Raw genomic sequence first — 14,752 nt, forward strand, 5'->3', positions numbered from 1 at the left:
AAAGAAAAAGAGTCTAGGGATATGCTGCAACATGTTGCTGTAGTCCAGGTGTTGGCAAGGTTTACCTCGCCTGGGCCGGTTCACTCCAGCAGAGATCCCTCTGTGGGCCGGATTGCATGTGTGTGAGATTTCCGGCATCTGCACAGATGTGATTTCCTGCGTCTGCACATGCGCAGATGCGATTTTCGACGTCACGGTACACCGTGGCGCAGGGACTCGCTGAGCGGGTGGCTCGGTTCAGGGGCGGCTCATAGGCTGGTTAAACGACCCCCGTGGGCCACTTGTGGCCCAGGGCCTTAGGTTGCCAACCCCTTCTGTAATCTGTCTTATAATAAATAACTTTAGAACTTCAATATTCAATATGCTTCAAATATACAGGTTAGCTAGCTGCAATGTTTATGATTAATCAGCTTTTTACTTTTCTGGAAGATCATGCAAAGTCCACTTCTGAATGTAATTGATATAAGAAATCTTTGGAAAGAAATGTTTAAGGGCAAGGGGTTTACAACACAAGGTTTTAAAAAATAGCCACTTCTCTAATTTTTCAAGCACACAGTTTTCAGTGTAGTCAAAGTTCAAAAGCTATATACCGATAGTATGCTCAGGACCTCACATGAATGTAATAGAGCGGTTGCTCATAAGACTAGATTTTTCAGCACATAAATATGCTTGGAAACATGCTTCAGATGAAGTTGTTGAGACCTTGACTTGATATGGGTGTTTTTTTCGTAAGTGCCTCCTTATCTTCCCAACCCCATACAAACTAATAGAACAATACACCTGGTAGAAAAGAGGCTCCAGCTTTCTAAAACAGTTTTGTGTGTGTGTGTGTGTGTGTGTGTGTATGATTTTTCAGAGTACCTGGATTGCCACAGAAAAATTAACTGAATTTTTCCAGGTTTGGGGTGGGGAGGAGGTGGATTTGGGCAATCTGAGGGGAGCTTTCAAAAGGTTGCTCATTGCTGCTGATTTCTAAATATGAAACCCTACAAGACAGTCTTCTATGGCCCATCCACAACATATGTTTAAAGCACACTTAAAGCATACAGCTTCCCCCAAAGAATCTTGTAGTTCACACACTACAGAGCTACAATTCCTAGCACCTTTAACAAAATACAGTTAACAAGATACTATAGGGGAAGCCATGTGATTTAAATGTGCCTCAAGTGCATGCTATGCATGTGAGTAGCAAACTTGAGTCCCTTTTTCACCTCTGGGAAACATACTAAAAATTAATTAAGATGTTGTGATCATGCTTTTAGTAATGCAGAGCGCAATCTCGGTGTCAATAAAAGACAAGAAAACTACATACAAAAATTGTGTCCTATGGACTGTCTCCATCAGACCTATTGAAACTAGATCTCGCCTCGGCCAAAAGATTGTTGTTGTTTAGTCGTTTAGTCGTGTCCGACTCTTCGTGACCCCATGGACCATAGCACGCCAGGCACTCCTGTCTTGCACTGCCTCCCACAGTTTGGTCAAACTCATGTTCGTAGCTTCGAGAACACTGTCCAACCATCTCGTCCTCTGTCGTCCCCTTCTCCTAGTGCCCTCAATCTTTCCCAACATCAGGGTCTTTTCCAAGGATTCTTCTCTTCTCATGAGGTGGCCAAAGTATTGGAGTCTCAGCTTCACGATCTGTCCTTCCAGGGAGCACTCGGGGCTGATTTCCTTAAGAATGGATAGGTTTGATCTTCTAGCAGTCCATGGGACTCTCAAGAGTCTCCTCCAGCACCATAATTCAAAAGCATCAATTCTTCGGCGATCAGCCTTCTTTATGGTCCAGCTCTCACTTCTATACATCACTACTGGGAAAACCATAGCTTTAACGCAAAAACTAGATGAGTTTGATCTCCAACAAAATGTCATAATGGGAAGTGGTACATGCTCACCGCTGAATCTTGGTATATGGCTTACACTGCAGATTCCATCTTATTTGTCATCTTTATCTGTTGCGGCCCACAGATTTGCTTTTACTAAAGCAAGATTTAACGTTTTTCCATCCAACGTTATGGGTAATAGGTTTACTAAAGGACAAATTTCAGCATTATGTGCATGTGATAACAAAACTATAGAATCTCTCCATCATATATTATTCTGTTGTCCCTTGCACACGGACTCCCGGACCAGATTTCTACTTCCCTTAATAACAGAAAGTTTGACTGAGAACTTGGAGTCTCAGTTAACATATCTGCTACAAGACAGCGACCCTAGCAGAACACTGCTAGTAGCAAGATATTTGGTTCCAGTTCTCTCATACAAAAGGAAAAATGGTTTACTTCATGATTACTGAAAATCTGTTCTATTACCCGATTTATAGTGGAAACTTGTCGAAACAAACGTACTGTTCCATCTATTTTAGCCAAGGAAATCTTGCAAATTATATCTGTTTATATGTATTGAATTTTTTAAGTCCTTTTTTAACTTTATTTACTCTTGCTTTATTTTATCCTGTCTTGCCCAGTGTTTTTGTACATTGTGTTGCATAAGATTATATTGTGGGCCTTTGGCCATAATAAAGATTTCATTCAAAAGACAAGAAAATAGAGGTAGAATAGAAAGAGAGAATGGCAAAATAAAAACAAATGGTTATATGCAAAGTTGTTAGTGTTCAATGGAAAGCTAGAAAACATGACTGGAAATCTATGAGTAGGTTAGCAGAATTAGTGGGAATTTGTGTTTATTTTTTATTATTTTTTACAATGTTATCATCACAAGGCTTAATTTGTATGGAAAGTTACATATGGATCCCTATCAAAGAGACACAGCCATGCTCATGAAGATCCATCTGGTGTTATTTCCCCCAGGAGGCCAAAGTCTTTCAACTGCTATAATTTGAATACGAACAACAACAAAAAGGTTATGAGGGAAATAATTTAGGGAGAAGTACTGGAAAGGAAAATAATTTCATACTGCACGGTTTCTTTGCAGATTCTCCCTCCTCCCTGGCATGTCCAGTTGGAAGAACATGCACAGCATGAAGACCCAAAGGCAAACATTGTTACTGAGTTAGATATAATTGAAGAAGGATAAAGTCAGAGATTAGTACAAAGATAAGAACTAACGATACCATGTCAAGGAGCATAGGTTGCAAGGCTTCATTTGAGGAAAACCTCAAATCCTGGGACCTGTTTCCACTGGCGGAGGAAGAGGGGTACGGTGGGTGCGGTCTGCCCCGGGTGTCATCCTGGGAAGGTGACATCACTGCGCCGCCCCCTGGGGCGCTTGCCGTGGGTGGTGCCCCCCTGGGGCGCTTGCCCCGCTCCTGCGGGCAGCTAGCCCCACCTCAGGTGCACAGCATGTGTGCTGCTCTGGGTGCTGGAGCGGCTAGCTCCACCTCTGCCTGTTTCTACTACTAGATAAATAGATACAGATTTTTAAGTTAAGTTTCAGTCTTAAGCAACAGGAAACTATCAAATGGCACACATTTAACAGAAACATCAACAGATGGCTCATGGCTGGTTATTCTGCCTTCAGTGGGAAATGTAGCTTCCCTACTTAAATATTGCAAACATGGCATCATAGAGCTACTCGAGGTGCACAGTGAAAGGTTTGACTGGTAAAGTGCAATCAATATAGTGTTATGCGAGGCATAGGCAAACTCGGCCCTCCAGATATTTTGGGACTACAACTCTCATCATTCCTAGCTAACAGGACTAGTGGTTAGGGATGATGGGAATTGTAGTCTCAAAACATTTGGAGGGCCGAGTTTGCCTGTGCCTGTGTTATGCATTTGTTATGCCTGTGTTATGCCAGAGCACTATAATCCCCAGATTAAGCAAGTGAATTTAATTAAGGCTTGGGGTGTTAAAAAGAGTGCTAGAAAGGTCTAATCCTTGGATATTACTGGTACAAGTGGTAAAAGCTAATTAAGCCAGGCTAGCCTTCTGTGTTGATGTGATTGCCTGGGAGATGGGCTATAAAGAGAACAAAGGATCAAAGGGACTTGGTGTGAGACAGCAAATGGATGGAACCCTCTTCCTCAATAGATTAAAGCCAGAGTAGAGAGATTGGAGTTATGTGACCAAGAAGCAAAGCAGCAGGCAGAGCATGGTGTTTGATTTCTGTTTGAAAATAAAGCTGTGGTTTCAGGAGAAACAAGTTCCTTTTGGGGTGCTGATGCTCTGAACCCCTCCATCGTAGGCTCAGGTTATAAACAACCATCAAATTGGAAGACATGCTGAGGATCATCTAGTCCAACCCCCTGCAATGCAGGAATATGCAGGTGTCTCTTATGGGGATCAAACCTGCAACCTTGGTGTTTTCAGCACCACACTATAACCAACTGAGCTGTGTGTACATAAACCACATATCCCAAAAAAACCACAGTTTCCATTGTGCCTCATTTCCAAAAGGAAACATGGACCTTGATTAAGCACCTGGAACCCCTAGAATGGTGCACCAATCAGAGATTGGGGTGGCGTGCAACGCTGGTGTCAAAAGTGGGATTTGTGTTTCCTGGAGGAAGGCCTGTGAGTGAGGTGTTCCTGAGCTGAAATGGTGGGAAGAATAGCAACACTCCTTGAGCAGTTTAAGAGAGGGAAGCAGAAAAAAGTGGGTGCCAGTGCCAGCAGTTGAATCAGATGGAGCAGAGTGGCTGAGACGCCTCTGTGGAGAGGAAAGCGTGACGCCATGCGAGATGAGGGCCATACCACTGATAGGCTAAATGAAATTGGAAGTGGCCCAGGAGCCCAGCTGCAAGGCACAGAGATGGAAGGGGTGGCCAAAGAAATCCAGAGTGCAGCTGGAGCTGAGGAGCTGCCTCCAATTTCTCCACTCTCTGGGAGCCTGAACAGGAAGAAAGGGGGAACACGATTTTCACAATCTAGGTCTTGGTTATAATACATGGCTCTGAAAATGTACCGTATATTTTTTAAAAAAAACACCCTGGAAATGTCTTCTGCTTTTAGGGATGCTTGAATAGTTGCAGGAGTGTGCACATGTGGTACTAAACAGTAAGTGTACACAAAATAATTTTGTCAGGCCTCAGCCCTATCCAGAAGCATGGCACCTGCATCTGGAAATGCTTACTCTTAATCCCTCAAGTGTGAAGCCTCTATAATTACTTAGTGGTGAAGGAAATGTACTCTCCACTGGTTCAGGGACACTATCAACTATTCTATGTACAGATGCACAAATTAAGGCTTGGCTAAAATAAAAGAGTGTCAGAAGACTACTGTGCTTATATGCTTCTTTCCACAGGACTTTGAACTGATGCAAGCCTATGTAGTGTAGCCTTAGGGGGGAATGGGATTATTTGTAAACTATGCACTAAAGATAAGATGTGATCTAGGAAGTATAAGCTGTTGAAGATGACAAAAAGACTAGATTGGGGAGCTGCAAGGAAAGCAAAGCAAAGAAAGATCTGATAGAAAAAAAGAATACCTAGTTGGCATTTTTTTCCTGTATAGTATAGCTAAACACATAAGATATATTGTTTAATTTCTCTTGATACTATGTCTTGTAGTTCATTATTTACCAGCCAGGCATTTCCTGGGTGTCCAAAGTGGATATTGTAATCAAATGCAACTTTTATAATGTAAAGCGAGCATTTATTTTTTAAAAAATCATTAGGAAAAGAAGCAAAGGGTTGATTTATTTGGCCAATCCATTTGGGAATAGCTTCATAAAATTTGAACACAGTCCTTGCAGATTGCAACAGCTGAAAAAGATGATAATCCTGCAATTGTCATAAGCATTTTGTAGGCAATATACTACTACATGGCAAGAGCGGAAGAAACCATTTTAACAGGTTGTATTATGTTGGCATTTTTATTTTTCGGAGGCAGCAAGTGATATAACTGCACTCAGTAAAAGTGCTCTTGTTCAGAGATCCTATCAGCCTGGGGTAGGACTCTTGATGTTCTTTTCAGACTTTTTGCCATGTGGTGCATTTTATGGAAGGGTGAAGGAAATAAGGATGTCTTTCTTCTTTTCAACCCATACATTTGCCTGCTAAGCTATATAACAACAAAGAGTTTAGGTTTGGGGCTGGCTTCTAGTTCTGAATCTGAGCATATAATTGCAATATATTGAGGGATGGGGTAGGCTTAGAAAAGTAGGAACGGGGGGGAAATGTCATGTCTCTCCCCGCAGTCATGTCTCTTCCCGCACAAAAACCTGATGGAATGGCTACTAAAAGATTGTCGTTTCTTAACATAAAATGATGCATACGAAACAGCTGCTGATAAAGAAGGAAGAGGCCTGTTGAACCTGGCTTCTCAGAAGAAATTATGGAGGGATCCTATAGTCCCATTCCTTCTCTCCTGGAAATGATCTGTCCAGACCATAAGACAGTTCTCCTTGTACCTTATTTAGGTCTTTGTATCTACAGTACCTCTTTCTACTTCCCTTTCCAGTTACCTGATTCCATTCCCCCCCAAACCTGGTTGTTGGTTATTTCCCACTAAATCTATCAATACTGTGTGCCACTGAATTTTAATGGGGGTGTTGGGGGCTTTCCCCTTTAGAGCTTTTTTCCTACGTACTTTTTGTACTTTGGGAAACCTTAGGTTTGCCTTCAGACTTGATCTGCACCTCCTGGACTAATAAGCAGATGGGAATTTAGTTATATAATGGCTGTTGTTATTCTCTGAATGTTACAATTCAGTTCTTGGATTAGATAGGTACAGTATTCAAGTGCATTTAAACCTGTTATATTAATAGACTGATTGGTCCATACCTAGCTTGCTTGTTAACCACAGAGATGGAAGAAATATGAATTCACACTATGGTAAGAAAAGAAGTAATACATTTCAGATCCAAACAGGAAATGTCATATACTTACTAACAAGATTGGGAAATGGTGAAAGTGAATGGGTTAAGCCTACATCTCTATTTGTTTTCTGCCTCAACTTATTGAAGCTGGCAGCAATAATAGTCCCTAAGGTACCAATGCAGACAACATAGGAACATAACTAAATGGGATAATATAGCTTCTGTGAAGCACTCTCTGTTTAAGATATTTTTTGGGACATTCTAGTAAGAACTCCTAAACACCATCCTAAGGAGATAATGCTTCACAAATGGTGTGTATTTGTTTAAAGGAACATGACAAGTAGGCATCACTATGGCATACAACAGCTGATTGGCTCCTATGGCAAAGCCACCATTAAATTGCACTCAAGGCTGAGTGGCCCACAAGTAGGGATGTTTCATATTAAAGGGGTTGTGGAGGCACCAGTGGTAAATCTACTTCTCCCCACAAGGGAGTGGGGGTGGAGAGTAAATTTGTGCCAGCTTGCTTGACTGCCTAGACCAATCTCCTCAGGGCTTGCAACGGAAGGAGTTATAATCAATCCCTTGGCTGGACTTAACAGACACACCACGTTCCTTTAATAAATTTGTGGCCTCATTAATCCCATCTAGTGTTGTGTCTCTCTCTATTTTCTTCCTCCTGCAAATTGCAATAGTTTAACCACAATGCAGAAACTTTAATGACTGTTGGATGCTGTTAATTAATCAACTAGATAAATATGATCCTGTAACTGTCAAAACCAAGAGGCTTGATGTTGCCTAGCATTAAGACACCAAAGAGGATATTGCTTATGCTTTTGAAGCAACTATTTTCTGATTTATGAACTCATAAAGTGATCTGTCAATGAAAATGAAGAACTGATGAGTTAGGTAAAAAAAAAATCCAAAATTCTAAGCATCAAGAAGAAAATGAGAGAAGCACACATGAACAATCAAATATGCAAGAAATACATCTCTCAACATATGCTCTTATGTTCAGTATCAACAATTTACCGTATGTTGCTTTGGAGCAGAAAATCATGTCCGAATTCAGAAAACGGTCAGATATAATGTTTGCTTTCTGAACAGGCAAGAAATGTACAGTAACTCCTTTGAGAATTTAAAGACCAATAGCAAAGACAGACTTTCTATTATGAAATCAGACCTTGAGCAGGAGCAATATAAAGGCTGGACAACAGCTTAAGATGTAAATTTCCTGTATTTTCAAACAACAGCTAATGGACTTGAGTTACCAATATGCAAGATGTGTGGGCACAACAAAAGATTAATGTAAAATGCTGCTGCACATGATAAAAATGATTTTCACTGAACAATCTGCAAATAAAAAAATACTTAATTGTACACATTTAAGACGGCAATATATTGATTTCTAATATTAAGATGAGATAAATTATAAAAAGTAGGGTGACTGCATTATTACGCTATTTCTACCCATGTTGGCTGGGATGCGCGTGGCGCTGTGGGTTAAACCACTGAGCCTAGGGCTTGCCAATCGGAAGGTTGGGGGTTTGAATCCCCGTGACGGGGTGAGCTCCCATTGCTCAGTCCCAGCTCCTGCCAACCTAGCAGTTCGGAAGCATGTCAAAGTGCAAGTAGATAAATAGGTACCGCTCCGGCGGGAAGCTAAACGGCATTTCCGTGAGCTGCTCTGGTTTCGCCAGAAGCGGCTTAGTCATGCTGGCCACATGACCCGGAAAAACTGTCAGCGGACGAACCGTTGGCTCCCTCGGCCAGTAAAGCAAGATGAACGGCGCAACCCCAGAGTCGTTCACGACTGGACTTAACTGTCAGGGGTCCTTTACCTTTACCTTTTTACCCATGTTGGCAACAAAGTATAAACTACAGAGAAGTCCTTTTTGTGAGATCCCAAATGCAATAAATAGGTAGTTTAAAAAGTGATATTTCTACAGAAATCAAAAAGCTTTTAAAAGTGATAGTTGAATAGACTATAAAAATTAAATGTGTGTCAAAGGAAATTGTCCCATTTGTTCCAAACAACTTCTCTGGTACTCTTTTCATGGATGCGTTGGCCAACCAGTGAGAGCACCATATAATGCATATCACACTGAAGCCAACATTCTTATGGTTTATTCAACTATCACTTGAAATGTTTTATTTTGAACAGAGAAAGAGGCTGCTTTGCACGCTCTGATCTCTAATGAAAGTACTACTAGTTAGCTATGCCAATGTGTAAATAATTTTTGAAAGGGCTGGAATCTACCTCTTTGGGGCAGAGGGTATTTTGATTCCACTCCAACCCCTCCCCCCCCTTTGCAAAATTCAGTCTAGGGTAGATTTCAGGAGCAGTATATTTTAATACTAATTTTCTTTCTTATTATTAAGCAGCAAAATAAGGTACAAGATGTTTAAAGCAATGGTAGCTGAACAGACATATACAGTCAAAGAAAGGACAAATACACATTATCATTCTTCTTTAATTCTGAACTTTTTAAAATTGCATTTCAAATGTACCATATATAGTTGAGTATAAGCAGACCCAGAATATAAGCCGAGGCACCTAATTTTACCTCAAAAAAAACTGCGAAAACTTATTGACTCGAGTATAAGCCGAGGGTGGGAAATGCAGCAGCTACTGGTAAATTTCAAAAATAAAAATAAAAATAAATACCGTCCTATGCCTTTCCCAGATGTTGGTGGCTGCTTCTCCCTCCCCGCCGCCTCACACAGAGCAGGCATAGGACGGGGGTTTGGAAAGTCGCAGCGCAGTGCTTCTCTGAACCCCCTGTCCTGTGCCTTTCTCCGCCGCCTGCCTCACTCGAGTATAAGCCGAGGGTGGCTTTTCAGTACACTTTTTTGCGTATATTGGTGATTATACTGTCTTTTAACCCCAAGGAATCCTCAGAATTCTTGATGTTATATGTAAAAAAATTTCTATGCTATCGATGGAAATGGAGGCTACACTTGAAACATCCAGTATGAACCAGTAGGCTCCAAAAAGAGTAGAATTCTCACAGTTGTTTCAAGGCAAGCTAAGATAATTAGTGGACAGCCCCAAGCAGTTAATCATAATAGTTTGATACTTACTTGATGTAGTAGGGCACTTTGTTTGGCGATATTGCCCTCTCCCAGGGGCCCTGGACAGAAGCTGTTAACAAAAAACAAAACAAAAACGAAACATAAAATCAAATAAAAGAGACATGGAGGTCAAGTTCAATGCAAACAGGAAAGACAACATTAATCTCTGGAATTACAATTTTACACTTGGCCACACTGATATGGGTCTGTTTGCTCAGTTGCCCATGAAGGCAGGAAGGATTAACCTGCTGTTCAGAAATTTCTACTCTAATCTGAGTGAAATTGAACTCATTCAGCTGCAAAGATAAATGCAAAAACCTCTTCAACTACTAAACTTAAAGAAAAGATAAGAAACTGAAGAAGCATGCTGCCTGTCTTGTAGGACAGAAATTTTAGGGCTTCCACGGCCCTTGCTTCCTGCTGCCTTGTCTTCTACATTTTCCTCTTAGTTGATTAACTGTCATCAAACAAAGTAATACCTTGGTTTTCTTGTGAGAATTGAAAGACTTACCAGTTCATGTTCCTTTTTTGCTTCCCTTGTCAAATGCATATATTATAGAGGTTATTAATAAGATATAATGAAGATACAGGTGCAAGAACATAAAAATCCAAATGTGCACAGAGGCTGTGTTGTTGTCCCTACAAATTCCAGCACTTTAAGCACCACATCCCATTCAAAGTCTAATGAAATTCACCTGTAATTACCCTTTAAACAAAATACAGCTGAATACTATGAGTAAATTTCAAGTGATTTCTTTTTAAAGCCGACAAACAAAACAAAAACACCACAAACCCCCTCCACTTAGAACATGTGGAACTTGGGATATTTTCATCCATTTTATTTTTTGGTTTTTTAAACATCTTGTTGTGATGCTATACTTCAATGCTGCAGATTGAAATAACAATCAGGCTCAAATCCAATTAAGATTTCATTGAGAGTGCATAACTCTATGCAATTATTTATTGTAGCAGGATTTTTTTTTTTAAAAAATACAAAAATACATTGTCCTTCACATTTGTTTTTTTCTATTTCATAGTGATAATTTCTGGAACGGCCCTATTAATTACTGCCCCAGTAGAAAATGTTCCACTGCCAAAGATATCATGCCTCTGAACACCAGTTGCTGGGAAACATAACAAGGAAAAGTGGTGCTGCACTCAGGTCCTGCTTGCGGGTTTACCATAGGCATCTGGTTGGCTATTGGCCTGATCCAGCAAGGCTCAGGAGATCTGTGACTTTGTGCTGTTGTCATGTCGCAACTTAGCATATCATTCAGGGAGAGTAGTGGAACTGTCATTATAAATTTTAAAAACACATTGGCAAACAAGAAACAACTAGCAGGCAAAATGGCTCAATACACGTGTAAGTTACATTGTGTATGTATTTTCCTATAGCGATGTTTTATGTTAGATGCAACAGTATCTTGGAATATTTGAATTAGCTGAGAAACTTAATTCTTCATACACTGAATACATTTCATACACTGAACAAGCGAAGTTCCAGCAGACTGGAGGAAGGCAAATGTTGTCCCTATTTTCAAAAAGGGCAAAAGAGAGGAGGTTAAGGGGTGATATGATAGCTGTGTTCAAATATATAAAAGGATGTCATATACAGGAGGGAGAAAGGTTGTTTTCTGCTGCTCCAGAGAAGCGGACACGGAGCAATGGATTCAAACTACAAGAAAGAAGATTCCACCTAAACATTAGGAAGAACTTCCTGACAGTAAGAGCTGTTCGGCAGTGGAATTTGCTGCCAAGGAGTGTGGTGGAGTCTCCTTCTTTGGAGGTCTTTAAACAGAGGCTTGACAGGCATGTCAAGAATGCTTTGATGGTGTTTCCTGCTCGGCTGGGGGTTGGACTGGATGGCCCTTGTGGTCTCTTCCAACTCTATGATTCTATGAATAGGTCATTTAACCTACAGGTTGCCATGTTCCTCAAGAGCAGAAAAGTGGTCATCCCTAGTGCATCTATATATCATGTACATAAATATATATGACAGGTAATTATAGCATTTCTTGAAGTGGCACTATCTCCCCTATTTGTGAATTAATCTAGTCAAAACTTACTATCACATAATCTTATGTAGCAAGCATTTTTGTTTTTAATGAAGGCAAGCAGTCATCTTCACTGGAACTAAATGCCTTGGAAATAACAAACAATTCTGTGACGTTCTGCATAACTGGATTTAATGTTCCATCAACAGATTGTGCTGAGGCGGCCCATCGTGCAATTTTTGCTCTGCTGGGTGATGCCAGCCCTGCATAAATTTGAGTTGACAAAAATATGTGGTACCTATTTCAACTCTGCTCTAAGACTCATGATCTCATTTCTGGCACAAGCCCAAATACTGCAAACAGCTGCTTCTTATCTCTGGATACCAGTAGAGGCTTACCATCCATTACAAAGCTAGTCTAGGTAATAGACATGTATCTTTAATTCCTAGTAAGACCATTTTTAGTAGTCAATCAAAGGAGACTGTCTGGAAAATGGTTTTTAATATGGCCAGAGAGCTCCCCCCTGTGTATTACTTGCTCAAGATTGATACAATTTCCTACTTGCAGAAGAATATTCAAAAGTGCCTTTCTGTTATGGTACTGCACAATGTAAAATAATGTATTATCAGGCACACCAGAAACTACCTGAAATGTTGATTAGGAAAGAGGAATGTGTTTCAAACTTCTGTGTCTCATTAAAATAGTTGCATATTACTCTTTTCAACTTAAAAAAAGGAATACCACAGTACAAAATATTTCATGATTATTACAACATGCAAGTATTGCTTTTTAAAAACAAAACAAAGCATAACAATATATTTTACCCTAAGAGGTCAACTATTTGCTAATTTATATATTAATATTTTAAAATAATTTATATTATTTTAAAATTATTTTTATATTACTGAAATTAGATGTAGTGCCATGTATGGCGTTCCTGTGCCTGAGGATTGTTCCATTCATGGTGAATACAAAGAAATGCAAACGAGGTAACGGCTCCCTTGATGTGACTAGGATAGTTCTGACAAGTGATGGAACGGCATATGAAAATTGGACCCTTGCCAGGCCTACGCCAAATGACAGGATCAGGATGGTAGCACTTTCCACTGAATCCTTATGTTTACACTCTGCACATTGCTCACAAATGTACATTTTAAGTGAACGTGTGTGTTGTAAGCACAGGGAGGTGTGGCAAATTTATCGAATGAAAACTGCAGTTAACTCATGAACAACGTACTGAGATACAACCTTTAGATATAGCTGTGAGTCTACAAAAAGTTCTCCCCATCTCCATTTCAACATGGTTCTCCCAGTCTCCATTCTATCCACCCAATAGCACTGCAAGGTAGGTTAGGCTGAAAGACTGGGACTGGCCCAAGATTATTCAGTGAGCTTCATAAGTATATGATACTTGAAAACTACAGTACACAAGCTGATTCTATTCGTCCACTGTTGTTCTCAGCCATTTCTGTAGAAGTTAGCGCTTTCCCTGTATGCTTTTCATTTTGATTTTTTATTTTAAAAATAGGGAAGCAGCTTCAGGAACTAAGATTGTCTATGGTATGATTCTAGTGATATTCAGTTAAATGTTATGCAGAGTAGACCTAGTGAAAGTATTGGAACCAATTTAGTCATACTCATTCATTTAAATTAGTTTGCATAAAATTTATCCATAGAATCACTGAATTGTAAAGTTGGAATGGGTCTAGTCCAACCCCCTGCAATGCAATAATCTCAACAAAAGCATCCACAACAGACAGACATCCAACCTCTGCTTAAAAACTTCCAATGAAGGAGAGTGCATCGTAAATAGTAGAAATGAAATTTATTACCAAGTGACATGATAGCACAAGATTCTGTCCTTCTTCTACCTGGATGTCAAGTTACACACAATGCTGGTCCTGTTATTGGATGCAAAATAATGAGAGAACTCCTTCAACTACCTAAATAATGGTAGTTCCTATTTGACTCCCAATGCCAGAAAAAATGGTTCACTTAGTCATTTTTTAAAAAAAAGAAATAAAATATTTGCAGAATTGCTGGCAAAATTATATAACATGATAACAGATTAAGCTGTAAAACAGTTTACATTCTTTTGCATTTTAGTATAATGACACATGATAAATTAAAACAAGATAAAGTTGCAATTCTGTTTGAATTTCAGGGTTCTGTTTGTTTGGAATAGTCCTACAGATGGAGTAATGGTTTCCCTATTTACCCATTAACTCCTAACTGTAGGACACTATTTTCAGCACATCTGTTTCATTAGTGAAGAGAAAAAAATGTCAGTTTTGATTCCAACATCTTAAAATCAAGGCAATAGCTGTTTCTGAAGCACTTGCCTGCTTAATAGTTATGGAGAACTCAGACGCTTTGCACATTCCTGTGACTTTGGGTGGGTCCTATTAATGGTATTACACATCTGTGGACTTTGGTGTTTTTCTTTCTCCTTACGGATCAACAGAGCTACCTTTGTTCATTATGCGTCCTGAAAAAATATGAATCTAGCTGTTCAGGGTAGGTAGAATCTACAAATACAGGGAGATAATCTTCTAACACCTGGAAATTGATTTTGCAATTTAAGGGTTGTGTTCTTGCCATCTACTAGGTAATACTCTGTTATTTGGCTTTAATTGACTCTTTTATATTCCAAAACTAACCACTGATAAAGACTGCCATGTTTCTCTTCTCGCCTCTGCCTGCCGAGGGACCTGGTTGTTTCATTTTCATGACTGATCTGGGTTACAAGCCAAATTTTCCAAAACAATGAGGAAAGCAGCCTTTGCTTCTTTATCACAGAATCCTAAGTGTGTAACTTGTTATATGTAGGGCCTTGGAGGGGCTCATTCAACATGCAGCCTCCATCTAGGAAGTAAGTATACAAACTGGTCTCAGAGCCAGAACATCTAGCCCAATTTTTGTATTTGTTTTTCCTTGTCACACCACACCTTCATTGTGAAGTATTT

The 14,752-nt window shown here is 39.8% G+C and overlaps 1 protein-coding gene across 11 annotated transcripts in view; it reads right to left on the reverse strand.

The window, feature by feature from the left end:
• DMD (dystrophin) overlaps nucleotides 1-14,752 on the reverse strand; it is a 1,020,507-nt gene that overhangs the window by 115,258 nt on the left and 890,497 nt on the right. For all 11 annotated transcript variants that reach the window (XM_035114377.2, XM_035114375.2, XM_035114388.2 and 8 more), the window contains one exon: nucleotides 9,802-9,862. In XM_035114377.2, the coding sequence (XP_034970268.2) occupies nucleotides 9,802-9,862 (61 nt within the window). The remainder of the gene's footprint in view (nucleotides 1-9,801; nucleotides 9,863-14,752) is intronic.

The sequence above is a fragment of the Zootoca vivipara genome, chromosome 4 (genome assembly GCF_963506605.1).
Source record: "Zootoca vivipara chromosome 4, rZooViv1.1, whole genome shotgun sequence".
NCBI lineage: Eukaryota > Metazoa > Chordata > Lepidosauria > Squamata > Lacertidae > Zootoca > Zootoca vivipara.